This window comes from Phasianus colchicus, chromosome 1, assembly GCF_987193195.1.
Source record: "Phasianus colchicus chromosome 1, bPhaCol1.hap1.1, whole genome shotgun sequence".
Taxonomy (NCBI): Eukaryota; Metazoa; Chordata; class Aves; order Galliformes; family Phasianidae; genus Phasianus; species Phasianus colchicus.
Window position 1 is genome coordinate 34,630,451 of NC_143436.1, and position 23,463 is coordinate 34,653,913.

The 23,463-nt window shown below is 41.9% G+C and overlaps 1 protein-coding gene across 1 annotated transcript in view; it reads right to left on the bottom strand.

Annotated features, from left to right (window-relative positions):
• Positions 1-23,463, bottom strand: part of WIF1 (Wnt inhibitory factor 1) — a 41,694-nt gene that overhangs the window by 12,885 nt on the left and 5,346 nt on the right. Inside the window, exons 3-4 of the mRNA XM_031589513.2 lie at positions 5,663-5,771; positions 1,509-1,649 (exon numbers count right to left, since the gene is read on the bottom strand). Of these exons, the coding sequence (XP_031445373.1) occupies positions 1,509-1,649; positions 5,663-5,771 (250 nt within the window). The remainder of the gene's footprint in view (positions 1-1,508; positions 1,650-5,662; positions 5,772-23,463) is intronic.

The window sequence follows — 23,463 nt, forward strand, 5'->3', positions numbered from 1 at the left end:
GGACAAGATGCATTTTTCCACAATACAGATCCATAACTGTTGTCCCAATTAGTTGACTCCAATGTTATTTCCAAAGTTTATTAAGTTCAGCATTTTTGAACTGAACTGAAAGTGAAAAGGTATTAAATGTTCTGTCTTGTGTTTACATCAGACACAACTTTGTGCACAAGACATAATCGATTTTACTTCCATTCAGCCCCCATTTTTTCTTCCTTTTCCTCTCCACACATCTTCTCCCCATCCTCCCCTTTTCCCAGGCTAACTGGGAGCAGCAAGGCTTCAAAGCAGGCAGAAAGTTGGCCATTTATTTAGGCATCGTGCAGGTTCAAAGAACAAACAGCTCCTGCTGCTGCTCTTTGAAGCCACCCTCTGTCCAGTGTGGAGAAGAAAGTGTAGGACTCGGAGCTGACATTTAATAGGAGAAGAATCAAAATCTTGCTTTTTGTACATCATGGGTTGATTTGATACAATTGCACACGGTGTGGGATAGCTGCCTGATCTTAGATACTAATTCTTTCAATTTCCACAGCATCACTTCAAAGTGATAATTACAGCTGGTCTTGGTATATCAAATTAATCCAGAAACTCTTATTACATAGTGTTTATAGTTCATAAATTGGCTGAGTTGACAGGTTCTCTGCTTTCCAAGTAAACATGGCAATAATTTCATAATGCCCTTCCTCTATTAGTGCATCCCGTGTGTGTTTCTTGCCTGGTGATGGCCAGAACCAGCTTTCATCACCTGACTTTAGTGCTGCTTTACTGTGCAAACAATTTGACCAAATTCAAACCAACAACGTGCACACTGAAGTGTTAATAAGAGAAGAAGGAATGCTCTCATTGGCTGTTATATCTCATAAACTTTGTGAATGTCAAAGCGGGCAACATATGCTGCTGAGACTGATGAACAGTGCTGCATCCGAACCCAAATGGTTGTCATCCTGAGCTCCAGAGGAGGGAAGTTATCTATTGCAAAATGTGCTGATTTACACTTCTGGATTAACTTGGGATGTGCAAGTTCAGATGTAAAGAACTGTTGAACTACGACACCAAAAGGTGTTAAGGGAAGACAGTGTCTGTGCTACAGATCACAGAATTCAGTTCTCTCAATTATGGTCATTTCTGAAAACATGAGCCTTAGCATGCTAGACACTGTAGAGACTCTCCTCCAAACACTTCAAATCATTTGTTCACACTTGCTTCTCATATGATGTATTTTTATCAACATCCCTGAAATGATGAGCTGTGAACAGGAGGAGGAATGCCTCCAACTCAGTCTGCTAAGGGAGATATATTTTATAGCAAGAAAAAGCTTAGTAAACACATTGAAAATGAGCAGCAAATGTAAACAAGCAGCAAATCTACAAAGAGAGCCTGAACATCCTGCAGTTCAAAGCCTTTGCTGTGCATTGCATGACCACAATAATCTGTCACCATTATTCCTAAGGAAACAGAAGAAACTTAGGTGACCCAGTCTGGCAGTCTTGTCATGTCCTCATTAGCATTACCTTGCTGACAGGTTTTAAAGAAGATGGCGTTCTGAGGGGTCTGGAGGATGATATTGCCTTCTGCATTCATTATGATCACGTTCACTTCGAATGCAGCCACTCCGTCTTGTTTTCCAAGGCAAGGAAACCCAACCTGAACCACTTAAAGGGGAACAATAACAATAATATTTTGTGTTTACTTGCATATAGATTAAGGTACACAAAGGAATACTAAAAATAAAGATAATAAGTATTTATGTTTAAGCCTTAGAGTAGTACCACTGATGAAGAGGTGCATCACAGAGGTATGCAGGTCACCATATTCATAGACAACAGCAACAGCACAGGAGGTGAGCCTGGGCTCCCTGACTGACACAGCCCCAGTGTCGGCAGCACAGACAGGGATCTTAACAAACACACTTCTGCCCTCAGACTGCAATTACCCACATGAAGGTATCTAAGGATATGTTTTTCAAAACCTCCAAAGGGAGCTGGAAGCCTACATTTAATTTTCTAGGCTGCCTCGATCCTTCTGAATCTCACTTTCATGGGTTCTCAGGTGACTCTGGCAAAAAGATCGCACACATTTTGGAGAAATAGTTGCTTCAGGTATGTTTTGCTGCTGGGGATCTTGCAGTTAATGCTTGGGATCTTCCAGTTAATTCTTAAATAAAACACTAATTTAATCAAAACTTCCCATAAAGTGCCAGTGAGACAGTACAGTCAAATAAGATAATGGGCTCAAATATTTACAAAAATTACAGAGTCCCACTGCTGTGACAGAACTTGTTATGTGTGGTGATATTTGGAGATTGCCTTTCCAGGAAAAGTATTCAAACACTTTTGAACTATAAAGAGTCCAAGTAAATAATTAAGGCCAGTAAATCTGGAGTATTTTAATGAGGAAGTGGGCTGAATGCTCAGAGCTCTGGAATGCTCCTCCGTGATGGTCTCATGTGATCTCACGTAATCTTCAGATGAAATGATTGTCTCTTTTCTTCAAAACTGGCTCTTCCTAGCTCCTTCATAAATTAGACCCAGCTAATAGTAATTGTTTATTCATCTCTTCTGAAGCTGGCCTGTGATTTTGGAACAAAATATTGACCTAACAGCCTTACATTTGGTTTGTTTTAAATTGCTTGTTATAAAAAGTGTTGCACATCATAATTGGGCACTTTTCATTATTTTCTGCTTTGGTATAATACAGAATAATTTATTGCTGAAACACATTCTGCTCCTGGTAAGTTCTGTTGCCGTTTTCATCATAAAACAATTTAATTGTTGAGGCACTTTTACATCATTTTTTTTAAAAGACATTTACAAAAAAGCATGTAACTGTGTGGTAGGAAGAAAACTCTTACAGCACATAAAAAGCAGTTTAAATGGTTCTTAAACTGTAGTAACCTTCTTACAACTCAAGTGCAGGAATTAATTTAGTGCTGTGTGTGACTTAGCTGAACAAATTGCTGTGGGGAGGAAGATGTGGCAGAAATTTAATGATGGTACTATAGCTATTCCTAGACTTCACTGCATCATTAGCAAGCTCCATCATTGTTGAGTGAGCAGAGACATTGCTGCACCTGAAGAAGGCATCAGATGTGCCACGTGGAGCGACCTTGGCACCAGCATGCACTGGGGTGGTGTTCACAGCTCATCACAGCCACCATCCACAACATTGGACTTGGATCTGAACTTAGAATCATAGAATCCTTAGAGTTAGAAAGGACCTGTAAAAATCATCTAGTCCAGCTCCCTTGCAATGAACAGGGACATGCACAGCTAGACTAGGTTGCCCAGGGCCTGATCCAGCCTCACCCTGAAAGTCTCCGGGGACAGGGCATCCACCACATCTCTGGGCAATCTGTTCCAGTGCCCCACCACTCTCACTGTAAAAGACCTTTTCCTTATATCCAACCTAAATCTAAGATTGAAACCACTTCCCCTTGTTCTGTCACCACAGACTGCTGAAGAATCTGTCCCCTTCTTTCCTGTAGCTCCCCTTAGATACTGAAAAGCTGCTACCACAGAGATTTCTCTTCTCCAGGCTGAACAGCCCCAACTCTCTCAGCCTGTCCTCATAGAGAGGCATTCCATCCCTTGGATCATTTTTATGGTCCTCCTCTGATGCATTCCAACAGGTTCACGTCCCTCCTGTACTGAGGACTCCATACCTGTAGTACTCCAGACATGCTCCAGAGGGGCAGGATCACCTCCCTCAACCTGCTGACCATGCTTCTTTTGATGCAGCCTAGGATACAGTTGGCTTTCTGGGCTGTGAGGACACACTGCCGTCTCATGTCCAGCTTGCCATCCACCAGTACCCCCAGGTCTCTTTTGACAGGGCTTTGCTCAATCCTTTCATCCCCCAGTTTCTATTGCTAGTGGGGCTTGTCTTGACCCAGGTGCATGACCTTGCATTTGGATTTGTTGAACATTATGAGGCTCACCTGGGCCTATTGCTCAAGCCTGTCTAGGTCCCTCAGAGGGGCATCTCATTCCTTGGGTGTGTCAACTGCACCACACAGTTTCCTTAAAGATCTGCCAGCTCTGCTCTGCACCTTTACCCATGAGGACATCTTTCCAGGGTGCTCTGCTTACAAACTCCCTGAAGAGCTGGAAGTTAGCTTTCCTAAAATTTAACATCCTAATTTTACTCTTTGCCTGTCTCATATCCTTGCAGAGCATGAACTCAATCGTAGCATGGTCACCACAGCCCAGGCAGCTTCCTATCCCAGTGTCACCAATTAGTTCATTTGATGAGCAACAGTATTGCATCCTCCCTGGTGGGGCCATCTATTACTTGACTCAAGAAATCATAGAATCATAGAATTATGTAGAAATTATAAATTATAGAAATTATTCCCAGTGCATTCCAGGAGCCTCCTGGATTGCCTACAGTTCACCATGCTACTTTTCCAGCAGATGTCTGGGTGGCTGAAGTCCCCAGGATGAGCATTTGCAATCGCGGTGCCTCCTGTAACTGGGGGTGGGCCATTTAGATGAAGCTGTCACAGCCAAACTCAAAACAAGAAGGGGATCTTCACAAACAGTGGGAGGCAATGAACTTCTTGCCAAAGGGACTGGAGTTACAAGAAGTCTGTATGGACTCAAATAAGAGCCTCTACAAGTACTGCTAAGAGAGATTTGCTCATAGCTCTATTGGACATACAACAAAACACAGACTAGATAGTGCCTAAAGCACTAAAGCCATCTTCACTGATGGTAGGAAAATATCCAAAAGAAACTTTGAGAGTCCACTGATTTTGACAGGAACACTTGGTCCAACTACCTCTCAGTAAAATATTTACCTATTTAAGCCCCTCATCTTGCTTCCCAATCCCATGTCTAATATAGCGCTCTTCCCTCTGTTATATTTCTTCAGTTATCTTTACTGTATTCTCTTGGGCTGAGACAGGTTTGCAATAAATGCCTTGCTACTGTTGATTTGTTATTAAATACAAAAGGACAGGGAGAGGAGAGGAGAGGAGAGGAGAGGAGAGGAGAGGAGAGGAGAGGAGAGGAGAGGAGAGGAGAGGAGAGGAGAGGAGAGGAGAGGAGAGGAGAGGAGAGGAGAGGAGAGGAGAGGAGAGGAGAGGAGAGGAGAGGAGAGGAGAGGAGAGGAGAGGAGAGGAGAGGAGAGGAGAGGAGAGGAGAGGAGAAAGAAGGATTGATCAGCCTCTGATGTAGAGCTGTAAGCTGCAGTGGATAGCTGAGAGTGCACAGCCAGGGGAAAACAGTAAATGATAAGATCCTAAACCAGAGCTTGTGTTTTTGAGCCTGAACGCCTGAGAACAGCAGCTGATGCCAACTTAAAGCAAACTGAAGCCTCTGAGAAACAGAATAATTGGATAACTATTCCTTACAGCAATCAAAGATTTTGTTCTCCAACAGTTGCACAACTTAACCAATAATACAGTTTTACGTACATGAATGTTATGCAACAATTCTGCGCAATTTTCTGCTGATTTCTCTACAGATAAAAGCTTCATGTGACTTGGCTCAGACAAAATACACTGCTCTTGTCAGGCAAGGCACTCACAAACCATTCAGTGTTAAGTGCCATGCAAACATTTCTTTAGTGATAAGGTTCAAAACTGCAGTTCAAGACATATAGACTTTGCTGTACGTGGGATGTTTTGTAAAGAAACTCAATTTATAACATTAACAGCACAAACCTGATGGTTTATGAGGAACCATTCCAAGCAGAGGTATATTTACAGTTGGATCAGCCATGATGCCTTTATCCAAAGAGCGCAAGGACAGGAATTCGTAGAAGTACTCAGCCTATGACAAAATACATCAGAAATTGCTATGTATTTTAACTGCATTCATGTAAGCAATTGTAATGTAAGCAAACTATGTAGTATAAGCTACATCAAAAAATTACTGCTTTTTATTATGCCATTCACTTGACTTATTTCCATTACTTCCCTGATCACTTACTTACCTAAGCATAATTTTGGGATAATTTCTTCTTATTTCAGGAATTGCAGGTGACCATACAGTAAACATCATACTTGTATAATAGGAAGAAAAAAAAAAACACGCATACAGTGAACTGAGGTTAAAAGGAGAATATGTTTTTTATAGCCTGCACTTTTTATCTGACCATGAAAAAAAAATTGTGAACAGTGGACTAATTCTTATAGCTGCTTTTCTGGGCAGAACTGACTGATTAGCCTGGAAAATTTGCCTGCATCATCAACACGCCTTAAAGGACATGTCCACAAACATGATGCAACTGTGGTGTGAGAATATCCCAACTTGCCCTTTGCAGATCTGCACAGCACAGTGCATTGCCCTGGGGGAATAGTCGGTGCCGAGCGATGAATGCGATGTTACAGCAGTGCCATGCTGGGACACATACGTTGCTTACAGCTACAACGCTGCCTGCTTCAGTCTCAGCTCTTTGAGTTGTTCCAGGGGTGGAGCTGAGAGCTCTCCCACAGAGCAGGCTGTTTGTCATTCAATATTAAACCTGACATACGTGATTTCTTTTGGCTATCCACAAAAGGTGGTGGCATGATTGAAAGCTACTTCCCACCACCTTCATATTACTGCCTATACGCACCTGTGCAATTGAACAAATTGTAGCCCTTGCTACTCCCTTCCACGGGAGCCCAGCCTCTCTGTTGAGTCACCTGCTCAGCATTTCTTCATATTTGATGCAGAGTGGGAATCCTCTTGTCTGATGCCATGTGCCTGCAGCATACATAGATGCACACACCACGTACACCTGAGATACATACACCTCAGCAAGCCACTGCTGTTAATGGACACGGGCACCCCTAAGGTACACTGGGGTGCACTGAGCAAGAGGAAATGAGCCCTTTCCCTAAAGTCTGGCTTCCCATTTACCCTGAAACATGGAAAGGATTACAGGTAATTTTATCTGCTGCTCTCAATAAAGCAGTTGAGGCCTTAGAATGGGCAGAGGTAAAAATATATTTTCATACAGCAACTCATTGACAGCATATGGTATTGTTAAGCCTGCTTTTTAGCTACAATTGTGAAGAGAGATTAAAGCTAAAGTTTTACGAGAACTTTGAGCTAATAGGTGGCAGTTAGTTCATGTCTGTGAGATGGCAGTCAATGTCCTTAGCTAGAAGATTGTCATTTTTCTCTCATAACCAGTTTTCCTGTCTTACTGTCATGAGACCAGCAAGCAGCCACAAAGATGATTAAGGGTCTGATGTATGGAAGAGGCTGAGAGATCTGGGACCATTCAGACTGGGGAGGAGAAAGGTCAGATGGATCAGGTGGATCTTATCCATCCATAGCAGTACAGATGGAAGCAGGTTCTTCTCAGTTGTGCTCAGTGATGGGACAGGAGGCAATGGGCTCATTTGAACATCAGGAAACACTTTGTGTTTCCTTAGGGTGGTTGAACACTGTCGTGTGTTTCTCAGGCAGGCTGTAGAGACTCTCTGTGGAGATATGAGAAATGGTCTGGGCTGATATGGTCCTGGGCATCCTGCTCTAGGTGGCTTGAGCAGAAGGACAGACTGCTTGATCTCAAGATCTCATTTCAGATCAGTCTCAGCCTTTCTGTGATTCAGTACTAACTTGAGCAGAAGCTCTAACAGCATGTGAGACACCAGAGCCCTATAGCTCCTGCTGCCACCAGCAAAGCTTTCAAAAAATGGATAGAAAGATTGTTGTGGAATTCCTCATCAGGCCTGGCAGCACATCCACTTACTCTGTGGAGACAGCAAAGTGACCCCAGTCTGTGGGGGCTGTGCTCTGCCCAAAGGTTATTATGTAGGCATGGAAGCCTCAGAGGAGGCTTCACCAAACAACAGCAGGGAAGGAAACCGTGGAAGTTTTTGAGGGTGGCTTAAACACATGAAGCATATGTGGGTGGGAGACGGGACATGGAGAGAAGTAGTAAAATAGGAGATGAAAATTGAAGTCTGGGGTAATATTCAAAAGGCTGTTTTTAATTAAAGAATTTTTTTCCAATACAATACACCATGCCAAAATATGAAAACAAGCCATAAAGTCTTAGATTGTGAACATTTTTGTTTTCAAATAAAACTTTGGTTCAGAAAAATAATTATATGTCTCCACACATCTATAGAATACTACAGAGACTGAGTCAATGCTGCACTGTCTGTTTCTCATTGGTTAACTTTGATGTTTGGTTGTATCTAAACCAGGTCATAATGGGCTGGGATATTAAAACATTATGTTCTTACTATTCTAGTAAACAACAACTGGTAACTAAACCAAATAGCTCCGTTCCCATATTTCCATTCTAGCCAGGCTGCTGTAGCAGGTCAATTTGTGAGCCAAAGCCCTGATGTGTAGAGAATGGACTGGAATTTTATTTTCTGTAATTAAATGATGCCTAAGGACAAAGACAAAAAGAAAGTTAGGAGTGGGAAAGGCAACCAATTGTGCCATGAGTCACAACCATTACTGCCTTTCAAGGAAGGAATTCTTTTAACCAGGACAGAGGTGCAGCAGAGATTAACGCCCAAGGCAGGAAGTAAGTCCTGCTCACACATTAAAAAGATGGGAAGAGATGTTGCACAAGCAATGGGCTTCTCAGTAGGAAAACCAGTCTAAATTAGGGAAACATACCTGGTCTCACCCTTTCTGTGCATCTGCTCAGTTTACAAAATCTGACCTTCTTGATATGGTGTTATCAAAAAAAATTATGGAACACCGCAAGTAGATCCAGCTATCATGATTATGAAGTTATGAAACCATGTGCTACAGAGTGCATTTGCAAATCACATTTGCTGGACTATTTTGGTCAAATTTTAAGTTAAAAAATACTACACAAAATCAGTCTAGAGAGGCTGCACAGTGAAGGAGAGTAGTTCAGCTCCTCAAACCTGTCAATTCGAGGTTTGTTTGCTGTAAATCCTACCAGTTTTGAAGCAATCTGTCTTGACACAATCTCCATATCCAGTCTCCAGTATTGTCCTGGTGTAATTTGAGTTGATTGCCAATTAACCTGCATTAATCAGCATGACTGAAAAGCAAACAACACATCCTCAGTAAATATTTACCATGCTTCAGCCTAGCATGAAATTTAATCATGATGTTTAATTGAAGAGGTAGGCCTGTGCAATTAAAATCTGGACATTTGGGTACTGTATAGTGACTACCACAATTCATACTGTTAGCGGTCATTGTGAGTGACCTGGTAGTGCAAACAAAACTCCTTTGGATACTGCTGAGAGATAATGGGAAAAGAACCACAATCCGTTTTCCTTCATAGAAATATTCTCGTGACTTTGCGTCTGAAGCCAGTCTATGTACTGTCTGGCATTTGAGGGACAAAATCTGGTACTGAGGCTAAATCATAAAGAAATGGTTAAAAGAGGTGATAGAGGAAACTGGGTTTCCAATAAAGGGTCGATCTTTGACATGAGTGGAAGAGATTTTGGTTTTGGCTTGACTTCAGCACGCACCCAAGGAAGAATACTTCTTCCCTATGTGTGAACACTTTGTATGGGACATTTGTATGTAGAAGGGGAGGGAAATGCTCTGCAGACCCTATGTGCGCCGTCTGGTGATTCGGTGCCTCCAGAAGCAGGAGCCCCACACGGCCACCCCACAGCCACTCCCCATGTGGGCAAAACCCTCAGCAAAGGGAGGAAATTTCATTTTAGGCAAATAATTCCAAAGTCAGGATTAACTTTTATGGACTTTCAGTGGACGCTTTCTTTAAATCAGAGGAATCTAAAAGGTAATAAAAATAATGAAGCCCTCTAACAAGTACTGTAGCGAACATCTGTCGGCACTTTGGTTTTACACTTAAAATTCCTACAGAACTCATTTCTTCAGGGCAAGATCTACTGCATTATAATTTTCTCATCACTTAAATGCCTTGTTGTGCCTACTTTGTTTTTGTTTCATATTTAATCAAAGCATTTGCAGGAATGTGCTTTATGTTTTCTTCATTTTACATGAAAGTTGGAGGATTAGAAGTAATGGTTATACATTAAAGTGAAGCAAAGTAGCTTAAACTGCTGTATGTCTCAACTCAAGAACCTAATGAAATCTGCAGCCTTTCAAACAAAGAAAATAAAAGGTGTGTTAGCTTTGCAAGTAGAGGTAAGAAACGAACCATATTTTCTTCTCATTATTTTAAAGAGATTGTTGCTGGCATTCCAATCTGCTGTCAATTAAATTGCAAACATACCCTAATGCCTATTTTCTTCATTTAAGAAAAGAAACTCATCAAAAGAAGTTCCTTCTTATCCCAGATCCATAGATATTTCTGGCTATGCACATCTTAGAAGATTCTAGCATGCATTATACATAGCAGATGCTCACAGCTGCATATGCCATATGTAAAATAGCAAAGTGAGGCAATGTATGTGTTTGCTAGGTGTTTACAGCATGGACCATTGCATCTCCAAGATAGTGACTGCATTAGGTCAGAGAAGTGCATCTTTTGTGTTCCAAGATGAAACACGAAGCAAATGAGACAAATTTCAGCTGAGGAGGGGCTCTAGCTGTACTGTGCATATGGGGCTATTGAAGGAGTTTGGCCACAGTTATGAATATATCAGCAGCACATTTTGTTATTGCAGTGCAGTCTAGACACTGCTGTAATGAACAACATAATGATCCTCCTTAGACAGCAAATAAACTGTCTGCCTGCAAGGTTTTGTTTTTCTGCCAGAGGAGGCAGCTTGACTTTACCTGCTACGCTGTCCCTTCCTGGAAGGTGGAACTGAAGCAGTAGGATTAACAAAAAGAGAGATATATACACAAAAAATGGAAAAATAGAGATGTACTTTTGTTTTTCTAAAGAAGTACCAAATTAGAATTCAATGAAATATCTCAAAGAAAAGTACAGCGTGTTACACTGTTAATTACACACTGATGTACTGACATGCACAGCTCTGCACAGTCTCTTACACCGTCTTTATTCATGTTAAGAAAACTGGAGGACTGAGGAAAGTCCGTGCATGAGGACAAAGACTTTTTTAACAATGGAGTGAACCCCTACATACAACTTGCAACAACAATCACTTGTGGTTGTAATGGTTTTATATTTCATACGAAGAATGGTACAAAATTGGTGGAGTCACCATCCCTGAAGGTGTTTAAGGAAAGGGCAGATGCAGTACTTAGGGACGTGGTTTAGTGGTCAATATTGGTGATAGGTAGATGGTTAGACTAGATGATCATAGAAGTCTTTTCCAACCTCTATTATATTATGATTCTAAAACCTCTCAGATTTTGTCCATGGAGTATTTAACTGGTGCTTAATGTCTTTTGTGGCACGTCGTTGTGGATGGCAGATCAGACTCTTCAATAGAATGATTTAGAAAGCTGGAAAATAAATGTTACCTGACCATTACCAAAAGGAGCTCCAAATTTTGGAAGATGATATCGTGGGGTTTCAAGAATACTCTGTACAGAAGAGATTGACAGAAATCTTTGCAGAACATATTAGCTGGTCCTCCAAAAAATGAGGCAAGAATTTCTTCAAAGTGAAGTAATATGAAGTGAGGCCGCAAAGTAACAGATTGAAATTATGTTTAGCAATTAGGCTTCTGGCAGTTGTCTAGTCTTGGATGATACGGAAAACAGGAGAGTACTTGGTCATTCTGAGCTGATATTTCCTCTTGTTACACTCTGAGCTCTGGAAGTTCTCTAGCATGTGAAGAGCTCATTGAAAACCCACCTGAGACTGGAATTTGACTTGGCAGAAAGGGTGGGGTTCTAGAGGGACACCAGTGAAAAACAAAAACCCAACTACCTCAGGAGATCATTAACTTTGAAACTCATCTTCACATGCAGCAAAAGCAGGCTGCCTGAGACACGTTGCCAAAGAAATGCCATTTACTCCCGTCACAGAATCATAGAATAGGATATCCTCAGTTGAAGGGCCCCACAAGGATCATTGAGTCCAACTCCAGGACCACCCAACACTCAAATCATATTTCTGTCTGTTAATCCATTGCTAATCTGCTAATGAAATACAGCATCAGTGCAGGTGGGAGCCAACCCACTGATGCAGGATCAGCAAGGGGCTGAGGCTCGGAGTGCAGGGTCATGCTCCCCAGTGCTGGCATCTCAGAAAGCAGCACACGGACAAATGGATTCAGTTCCAAGCAATTCCCAGGTAAGTACGAGTAAGCTGCTGCAAAGGCATGTAGAATGCAGTTCTTAAAAAACAAAGTCACATTACACTGATAGCTATTCAGTGCGGGAACACCAGGTCTTTCTTACTCCTCCTCCATCTTGCTTGACTCAGAAGCAAATGAGAACATGTCTGGTTCTCTCTTTTAACAGGTTTCCCATGACATACTTTATTCTTGCTTCACTACTTACTTTCTAAACAGTTAAAAGAGACAAAGGAATTGTGATTTTGATAAATATGTACAGCTAACTATATCTTGAAAGTCTTTAGCAAGCAATGAACAGCATGAACCAGGCTGGAATGCGTACATATGCCCTTCAAATTGTTTTCTACCATATCTTATGGATGAAAATAAAATCTCTCTTCATCGGGGGAGAGAAGCAAGCAGCAAGCAACAGAAAGAAGAATTAGTAATTAGAGCTCAGATTTAAAAAACAGAAGATGCATAACCCTACATCGCCTTCAAATATTTGAGGACACACATTGCTTCAGAATCCAGAGAATTAGTAATAATTCTTCTGATGCAAAGTTATTTCTTCCTTTGGCATAACAAGGGCTAATTCATTCTTTAGTCGCCACTCAAAAGATCAGTGCTGTACCCAGAAGGGATTTTATGACCAGAGATTTTCAAAATGCCAATTTCCTAGTGCTAATGAAAAAGGAGGAAATTAGGAAATTATTGCTGCTCCTTTGAGGAAAAAAAAGTGAAGCACATATTTATATATATACACACACATATATATATATGTACATGCTATTTGTACAAGTCTGCTGTTTAAACCTGTGACACATCTGCACAGCACTATCTACACTGAGAATAAACTGTGAGGTTATTTTCTTCCACCCACAACTTGAAAGAGAAATGAGAACCTGGGCTGGCTGGTCCTGGAGCTGCATTTCTACATAGATTACAGACAGTTTGCAATTTCAAGCTCTAGATAGATTTATTTGTAACTAATAAATTAGCCTCATTCCTTTCAGATAATGTAAAATAATTTCAATAAAACCTCTACAATTAGGGAAATGATTGCACTAACAAGTAACAATTTAGACTAGTTTTGATGGAGATCTGAGCAAATGCTACATTTAATTAAACAGAATCTTTTCTAAAAGCACAAATGTAAACCTTAGAGATGGTGGCTCACCCGATGTGATGAGAGAAAGTTCACAGTCGGAGAATAGGCTAATCCGCCCCTTGCACAGTGGTAAACATGGATAATGCACACAGATTCATTCTGGCCAGGCTTCAAACTCCTAAGCCTTTGTTCTTAAGCCTCCCAGGACAGCTTTGAAGTAGAGGATAAAGCTCCTCTAGCACACCATTACCAAAGAACAATCTTCTGATTATGATCTCATGAAAGTGTAATCAATAACTTACACAAGTTAAAAGCGTGGCAAACAGCAAAGGTCACGTAATTGGACCTTTATTGAGTCCATCTGTTTCAGTCTTGGCTTTAACTGGCACTCCTGTATCTGAAGTATTGCTTTCCAAAAACTAAGCAATGATCTGTCTTGAAAATTATGAAATCTCACAGCAGCTTCTGTCAGACTGGAGTCCTTCCAAGGTCTCAGGGGTGATGCTTCCACTTGCATGAATGTCAGAGAAACGAAGCTTGCAGCACCTCTGGAAGTGAGGCTTTCTTCATTGACTGCTCAGTAGATAATGGCCTTCGCTTGTATTCCAAGCAAGTGCGTAAAAGTTAGGGTGAATGTGTTTTGAAAAAAAAAAACAGCTCTTTTCAGACTGGTTGTTAGAAATACTTCCCTGACACTCCTCTTTTTATGTCTTCGGCATGGGTTTTAAATGTCTCTTTGTGAATCTTCATTTTGCTCTTATTCTATAAGCTGCCATTCACCAAAGGAAAGTCTAGATACTACCATGAAAGAACTAAATTCATTATTTAAATGATCAATATATGAAAAACAAACAAATGAAATCCCATATGTGTTTCATAGAATCACAGAATGGCTTGGGTTGGAAGGGACCCCAAGGATCATCCAACTCCAACCCCCTGCGGCAGTCAGGGCCACCAACTTCCAGATCTGGTACCAGACCAGGTTGCCCTGGGCCCCATCCACCCTGGTCTTGAACACCTCCGGGGATGGAGCATCCACAACCCAGCTGAGCAGTCTGAGCCTGCACCTCACCACTCTGAAGAATTTTCCCCTGACATCCATTTGCTGTGTACCTGAGATGATATAGATTTGCTTATTGAGATAAGACTTCAATCTGTGGACATATATTAGTGTAATATTTCCAGTTACTACACAGGCCCCCATATAGTTACAGCCTCTATAGTCACACTTGGAATTTATCAATGCAAGATGAGCTTACCTTCACTATAAGGCAGGGAAGTATTGCCTTACCCCAGTTTCTGGTCAAGAGCTGAACAGTTTCTGCACACAGCTTTTCTGTCTTTACAACTATTGCATAGGCAGAGTTTGTGTCTGTACAGCTCCTGGTTGAAGGCAGGGCTTCCATGATCAGGGCAGTCCTTCACTTGAGGAATATGACAAGAACTGGGAGGAGTGATATCAGATGGGATGAAGTTGAGCTCCTGGACAAACCCTTCACATAAACTTGCAGGAACAAACCCTACTCCAAAGCACATGAAGTTCATTTTGTGAAAGCAACATCCTGCTAGGTGTTTTCATTCTGAATGATGTGACCTATAAAAGCAGCATAAATCCTGACAGCAAGGGCCAGCAGCTGGGAGCTCACTGGAAGAATGCTTTGCAGAGGCCCCAGCCCTGTTTTTTTTTAGAGAAAAAGCTATTGGGACAGTTCAGTGAAAAACCAAAGGGAATTCGGTGACAGCAAAAATCTGTACTTTACTTTGAGGTAACTCCCTACATCTGGGATTAAAGAGTTTCCTTGAGCCTGAGAGCTGCAGCTCATTTGTTGGCACACAGCTATGGTCAATCTGGTCTGCTGCTGCAGGCTGAGGCAAACTGTCCTTTTTGTCACTCAGTAAGTCCCTGATATGCTGACAGTCCATCACCTCTGCCAGAGTCAGAGGCTGTTGGAGGCTCTCCAGATCTCCCCAGACAGCCTTAATTGACTGAATGAAGTGGGAGACTCTGGGCTGAGTGTGGTCCAAGTGCTTTCAGGAACACCAGGGTAGAGCAATGTGCTGCAAACGCTGTTGAGTTGAACTCAGTATTGAACTCAACAGTGAGGTCTGTTCTCCAAATCTGTGCTATGTTCCCTCCTCACATATGACTGTGGGCTGAGCTGCCCAAGATGGACAAGGTGACAATCAATCACTTCTTTTTGTAAGGTTAGTCTTCAGCCAGACCAACTTCCTTCCTGAGTGGCCACATTTGTGCTGGCATGAGAAGAATGGGATGGGATGGGGTGGGATTAGATGGGATGGGATATGATGGATGGGATGGGATATGATGGATGGGATGGGATGACAAAAAAAAATTGTCAGCTGATGGCATGGCTGAAACCACAGTGGAACCACGCTGGAAAGGAGGCAAAGTGTTTCCTTATCAAATGTTCTTATCAAAACTCAGATTTCATAATCCTAGGAAGTGGGAGAAACAAAGCTGAGAACCATGAGCTAGAAGGTTTCTCCAATCCAGTGCTGAAATCAACAGAACATGCTCCCAAAAAAGCCATGCGCATTCCCAGTGGTACTGAGACACGAAAACATGAACAATCCATGCATATGATTCTGCCCTCAGAAATATGAACTTGTTGCTGTTCCTTCAGGTTGTACACTGGGAACAGTTTGAGTTGACTCGCATTTATCTAAATTTAAGGCAGTGCTTATTAACAGGGTTCTTTGGAGCAGCAGCACTGGATTCCAAAGATGTTCCCAAAACGTGGTCTTGGAGCTGTACTCTGGGTGCAACGCAGCATAGCCCTCAGCAAAGTGACAAACAGACTGGGTAGTTGGAGAACAGAGCGGACAAGTATGCTGGACCAGGTGATCGCGAGGGTATGGCAGCTGTGCTGAACCAGAAGGCTTTTGTGATGGCACAGGCTGTGACCTCTCCCTGCTCAAGATGATGCTGCGTCGGCACAGAGCCTCGGGCGGTGCGCGCAGCATAGGGGCTCCCTCGTGCGGATCTGCCGGCAAAGGCTGGGCAGCCTTTGGAAATGTGGCTCATTCCGTCAGCCAGGGACATCAGGATGCTGATACACAGCAAGGCGTGCAGCTGCAAGCCGAGCAGTCCAGGATACACAGAGGTCTGGGGGAAATATGTTTGCCCATTAACTGCCTTAATTTAAGAGCTTGTTGCTGTACCTTTCAGTTGTGCCTGGCTGACAGAGGGGCTGTGAGTTAGAGGTGGCAGAAAGGGGAATGCCACAGCTTGCTGACCACAAGAGTTGTTACACAGGTTTTTAGGGAACTGTATATGGAAGAAAACTCTCGAACCCAAACCACACTGATCATATGCAAATACACATCCTCATTTCCACAGGCAGATTTTTAAATTAGTAGAAATCTGTTTTTGGGAAAAGGCTGATTTATTTGTAGGCTATTAATATACTTTAAAAGACAACATGTGAACGATGCACTTCAACAAGAAGACGCATTTTCCACTTTATACTGAAAGATGTTTAGTCAATAACTGGGTTTTCAATGGGTAGTTTGTACACACTTTAATCCAAGGCTTTTTCCTTTTACAAAGGAATGTCTTCAAATATTTTCTATGCATTGAGTGTCGGTAGCTCATCTTGTGCTTACCAGAAACATCACTTGGATTTTACCACAGGAACTAATGTAGGTATACCATTACTGGATCTTTCTGGCTTATCTTTGAGTCTGTAATCAGAGATGAAAGCAAGCTTCACCTAAACACCTCTTTGCTGCTTGACTATTGTCACAGTAGTACTTGTGCGTTTAAAGTAAAATGTCCTGTGAATGTGTCCTATCATTTTCACGGAAGGGTAATGGTTGTCCCTTTCTATCATTCACAAAACTCACTTTCTGCTCCCCACTGTTCATGAGCCTACTGGCCTGGAGTTGTGCCTGGGTATACCTCATCCCTGCTCTGAGTCAAGAAGGAAAGAAAGACCTTTCTGCAGTTACTGTGTCCTTGTGGACAGCAACAAGGAACAATTAAAAAAACAGAGACAGAAATTTCTTGTGGAGCTGTTGGGGATGGGGAGAGGTAGGGAAACAGATTTCATGAGAACTTGCAGAGCTTCAGGCTCTATGCCTCCAGGTAACTGTGCACTCAGCCAGCAAACTCTAGGATTCCTCATCTTGTTAAATATTTTCCCATTAACCTAACTGAATGAACTTATACTAATTAATTATGCTTTACAGGATGAGAAAGCCTCACTTTTGGATGAATAAAGCTCTTATATAAGCAAATTAAATACTTAGAAATGTTTTAAACATTGCAACTCCACTGTGAGGTCTCAATTCTCTACAAGCAAATCACAGGAACAGCAGCAGCATGGCACCAACTATGCAAATGATAAAGTTCATCTGACTGCAAATGTTTGACAGCACAGTTTAAAAGGGCCCTTTAAGTAAAGAGAGTATGCAATTGGCATGACCCAAACCTGAGCTCTTATCAGTGGGCAGAGTAATGTGCAGATTTTGTCCCATTAAAAGAAGGCTGTTGTTACATTGAGTAAAAGAGCAAAGCTGTTGTGGCTCCTGATGGGCCTCTGTTTTCTGCCTGGGGAGGGATACTGTGAGCATCTCCACCTATACTCACTGCCAGCACATCGCAGCTCTAGGGGAGCAATGCACTGGGTCATAGCAATGCGTTGGGCCATACACTTTCAGCTGTGCCCCCTTGTCAATACAGAAATCTCATTTGGTCGACTCAATCTGAATAGATTTTCCAGTGCAAAGATGAAAAGAAAGAGAAAAAAGAACACACAAAATAAATAAATCTAAAAAACCAACCGAAGTAATGATCAGTATGTCCAACTAAGCGAAGTATATCCTAGCACTCAGTATGGCTGTGCATGTCATCTCTTTCTACAAGCCCAGATTCTGCATTTTGCCTCCCCCTCCTCTGGGATGCATCCTAGAGGTCTGTTGTCCCTGAAGGCAGAGGTCCCTGCCTTGAATCTTTCAGGCATGGAGCTGTCGGCAGCTACTCAATGACTTGATAGGGAAAAAACAAATTTGGTTCAACCTGCTCACTCCATGGACTATGTTTCAACAGTTCAATTTATTTCCCAGAACCTCTGCAAGAAAGAGAACTGGCTAAGGCTCAAACCTGGAAAAATGAAAGCAGTGTTTACTGAAGTTTAAAGGAACGGACTGAAGGTTGTGCTGAAGCTGCTCAGTGGAGGTGATTATTTGCCTATGTGGTTTTTAGTCTCAAATTCCCATTGACTATATCAATATTCACACATTTACAAGTTCAGAGTGAGTAAATAATATTTTGGTAGAGTCTATCTCCTCCTGCTCATCAAAAGGTTGTGATCTCACCATGCCTTCCTCAGGCTCTTAGGAAAAAACCCACGTTCATAATGGCAGCACTGAAAGCCCTGAATCATTTCTGATGGCCAGGATGGCCCAAGATCTGCTGTCTCTCCACAGCAGCCGTCATTGCAAGGGCTGCCTCTGCTGCTCTGCTAGTGGGATCTCTGCTTGGGCTCCTGAAGCTGGTGACAGGTCTTCTCATTAGTGAGCTGCTGTTTGGGGAATTTGTTTTCCCTGGTCCTGGGCCAAAACCTGCAACTGAGAGATTGCCAGGTTTGATGTCAGGCATATTTATTTCCTTTAGCATCAGTTGGGTTTTGCTAGCTGTTTATCCAGACTAAGGGGTAACTTCAGAGGATTTGTGGAACCAGTTCTGAAAGCAATGTTTGGTCTCCAAGTTATTGATGGAGGTAGTTGGCAGTGATGGCAGAAAGTCCTGGAGCGGCTGGAAGGTAATTACCCACTTCTCCTTGTATGGCCAAAGAAGGTGGATTCCATCGGCTGGTTACAAAACAAAGCACACTTTCATACATGGATGGAAAAAAAAAATCAGGTTTTTTCTTGTTTGGTTGAAACAAATCCATCTCAAATCTCTGTAAGCCTTTACTAAGGCTTTTCTATCCCACAATTTTCTCTTCTCCAAGTCAGACAGACTTGTGAAGCCAACTCCTCCTCAGCATTTCTGTACAGCTGAGTGGTCTCCTACGGATGGACTTTGAATGAGCAAATACTATGGTGGATTTCATGTATCATAGATCTATAAAGACTTCTCAGTCCCACGATACAACAGGATTACTGTCTTTGCTACATTTATAATAATTTTCTTAATCAGACTTTGGTTTGCTGCTGTGACTGTACAAGCCAGTCTCGTGTTTGTGATAGAGCCCAGCTTGTTTTGTGTTAACAATGAGTTTATCTTGACTTTAGGAAGGCTTTCAAAACAGTTTCTTCCAAAGCCTTCACAGAAAAAGTGAGAGTGTGGAACTGATGTTAAGTGGATGGTGAGGAGGGCTGCTCTTTGCCTGGATTTTAACAGGCTGTAATTAACAGCATGAAGTCCAACTGGAGACCAGTCAGTAGTGGTGTACCTCAGAGGTTCACACCAGTTTTCACACTGTTTAGCATCTTCATTAATAACCAGGATGCTGTGACAGAGTACGTCCTCAGCAAGTCTGCAGATGATACATAACCCGGAAAGTATGCTGGAGGATTGTGTTCCATTCAGAGAGACCTCACCAGGCTGCAGAAATGGGCTGACAGGAACCTTCTGAAGTTCATCCAGGAAAAGTACAAATGCATGAGAGGAGGAACAACCCTATGCACCAGTAGGCACTGGGGGCTCCCCAGCTACAAAACAGATGGTAGAAGGAGATAGGGGTGCTGATGGACACCAAGATGACCACGAGCCAACAACGTATCAGTGTAGCAAAGAAGGCCAACACCTCCTGAGCTGCATTAGGAAGAACACTGCCAGCTAGCTGGGGGGTGATTCTTCTCCTCTGTTCAGTCTTGATGAGATGTTTCTGGAGCACTGGGTCTAGGTCTGGTCTATCCAGTAAAAGACAGGCATGGATGTACTGGAGGGAGTCCAGCAAAGGGGCACAAAGGAATAGATGCCTGACAGAATTTTGAAGGCACGTCTGGTTTTGTCTATTTTAGCTCTTTCTTTTCACATAAGTGTAAAGAAATAAGTTAATCTGCTGCAGGTTCTCCTACACTCCAGCGGCTCTCATTAGAGATCTGTAGGGCCAGTGTCACAGCCAGACGCCTATAGGACTCCCAGCTCACACAGACCAGCTGCCAGGATGACACCTATGGGGAAAATGCTCTGACCTCAATGCATGCACACTCCCTGAACTGTTGTACACAATTGGCTCAGCTCAAATTGTTACAGATAGACCAGATGCTTTTGGGGCATGGGTCTGAACAATATTTTATATGAGCAGAGCCAGTCTTTCATTACAGTATTACATGCATTTTATTGCAATCACAGTTTATTATAACTGAGATCTCAAAATGTCAGTCTCCATCAACCAAACAGCAGGGAAAAAATGTGAAGTTAACCACATACTCAGCAGCTTTTCCAAAATATGACTGATTTTGTGTTTCTTCAACTACCTTTCAATTAAAAAAGAAAAAGCTATTTACACAACAGAAATACCAATAAAGCTATCTTCCCATATCCCCAGGCAGCTATTGAACTTTATACACATCATTCACTACAAAGAACACTGTATGTTTTGTTATGGAAAGAATAAGAATTTCAGTGCTACTGACATTGCTGTTGTTCTTCACTGCGCATTTTGGGTGATTGCATTTTCCACTACGTTTGGGTTGCATTATGATGCAGTAAGGAGTTTGGCCACAAATAAACAGTTACAGTTCCCTGAACCTTAAAAAGGAAACAAACAAAGAAATAAACAGAAAACTCATATGGTTTAACAGCAAAATAAACAAAATATCATGTTTTAGAAAGTGGATGAAAATGAAAAAAAAAGGAGATAAAGAAAGAACAAACCTCGGCAAGCTAAATGTAAAGCTGCAATAAGATAAATAATGATTTGTAGTAGATTTTCTTGAAAGCTGTCAAAATATTAGTACATTTTTCATTAAATTCTTCAGAGCAGGCAGCTGTCAGGTCAATGGGGCTAACAGATGAAGAAGGTGCAAAGGAAAATGCATAGAAAAAGACAGGAAAGCACCAAAAAAAAGCTGAATAAATGTTTTGCATATATATTTATGAATGAAAAATGTGTTAAATTGCTACATCAGAGCTTTGCTTTATGAAGCTTAAGGAGTTGTTTCAAACTGAAGCTTCTTGGCTTTGAGGGAGAAGGAGGGGAATAGTAACCAAATGTACGACCCTGATGGTGTATCCCAAGGGTTTTGAGGTACTCAATACTATATTGCAGAGATCCCAGCTGTGGGGATAAAACTTACTCAACCAGCCTTGGTATCAGAGGAACATGGCAGCAATCATGCCAATTTTTGCATAATGCTTCAATGAGGACTTGGAAAGCTAAGTCTGAAATCTCTCCCGAAGGAAAGCAGACACAGAGCTAAATGCGACATCCAGAGAGGACACAGCAAAGCATTTTCAGGAACCTGTCAGAGCTCACCAAGTAGATAGAGATGACCTGGTCGGTGCTGCCCAGCTGAGTTTCTAGTGTGATTTTTACAGTGTCTCAGACCAAAGTTGCCAGAAGGTGTCATGAGATAAGGAGGTCCTCCGGTGGGTTTGTAACTGGTGACAGCTGGCCAGTTCTAGAAATGGTTTGTGAGTCATCAGCACTTGTAGGGAAAAGAGTTGACCAAGGCATTTCCAAGAGAGCTGTGCTGTTCAAAATACTGATAGCAATTGTAGAAGAGGGGATTTATTATGAGTTGGCAAGGTTTCCTAATATTAGGCAGCTCACAGCTAAAGCTGTCTGTGAAGAGGTTATTATGATATATAATGGCAGGTTGGTAGGATCATAGGTGAGAATCGGTGTTGATAAACACGAAGTGACGCACAGAGGGAAAGAAAATGTGAAACATAATGAGGAATTTTGAATCAACCATTAGTATTACTCAGGAAGGAATACCCTGATGATTGTGGCTGATTCCTTGGCAGTATGGTCAAAAGGGGAAATGGACTATGAGCATCTTTTAGGAATGCTCTAGAGAACAAAATGGTAAACATTATTATGCTTCTACAAGTCTATTGCTCACGGCATGAATGCTGAATTTAAGTCTGAGATGCCTTCCTTAAAGAAACGCAGGTGATACAGAAATCTGACTAGGGAAGATTCAGAGAAGGGAAAGAGTCAGAGGAATGGAGAGATCTGTAAAACAAAAACTGCATTTGGGACACCTCAGGTGGGTGCTGGGAAGCCTTTGAGACACTTCAGACAGATTATTGTATTCAAAGCAAACAAAAGCAATGTTTCACACAGCACATCCAAAGTTCTACAGGGCACTTGTTTCCGTGTCCATCTCCTCCCAGACAAGCCACAACATGGTAGGTACAAAACCCTACACCTAAACCTGCCTCCAGTTTCCACGCTGAAGGTTCTTCCTGTACTCTTTTCCATATTTCCAGCCACAGGATGGATGGCTGTGGATTGATCGACAGGGTACTGACTAGCTTTGGACATCCACTTCCCAAAACCCAACCTTTTAAAAATTAACTTAGTCATCACGTTGTGGATGACATCCACTCCACACTGTGTTCATTCCATAAGACTGTGATGAACGAATGACCCAGGAGAGAGCAGGATCAGCCAGAAAACATGAGGAAGCTGATCTTGATGTTGCCTTTGTGGTATCACTTTGTGAGAAATGTTCAAATAGTCTAAAAACTAAAATATTTCTTTAAAAAGTATAAAACAAGTATGCAGAATGTAAGAGAAGACTCCTTGGGTGGATCAGAAAACACAATTTCCAAATAACTGTTAGCAATGTGGGGAGACAAATCTGAATCTCTTCATAACTATAGCCTTGAAGTGTGGGGTGTCCTGTAAGTTCTAATGCCTTTCAACTGTTATGTTGTACGGTGCAGCAACTACTGTAAAAGTAGTGAAAAAATTTTATTTCTTAAGCTTTTTTGTTGTTGTTGTTAAAAATATAGGAGAATATATATAGAAAGGACAAACAATGAAAATCTTGAAGAAAGTTTTATTTAACACAGCACTAGACTGCTGCGTAAAGAGAATAATTGTGTAGTTTACACATCTACCATGTAAATTACTATGGAAACCAGATGTCACTTACACGACAAGGTGCCTTGTAACTCATCTCTGCTGAGCAATAAATTCCCCTTTTACTTCTTGGCAAAACTCTGAGAAACGTTCCTGCTGTTTTCTATCAGCAGATACAACAGATGGCTGGCACATGCCTGCTTTGCTAAGTGAAGTGGGATCTCTACAGCATTACTTTGATCCCTGGTGGCATGTCTACAACACTGAGATGC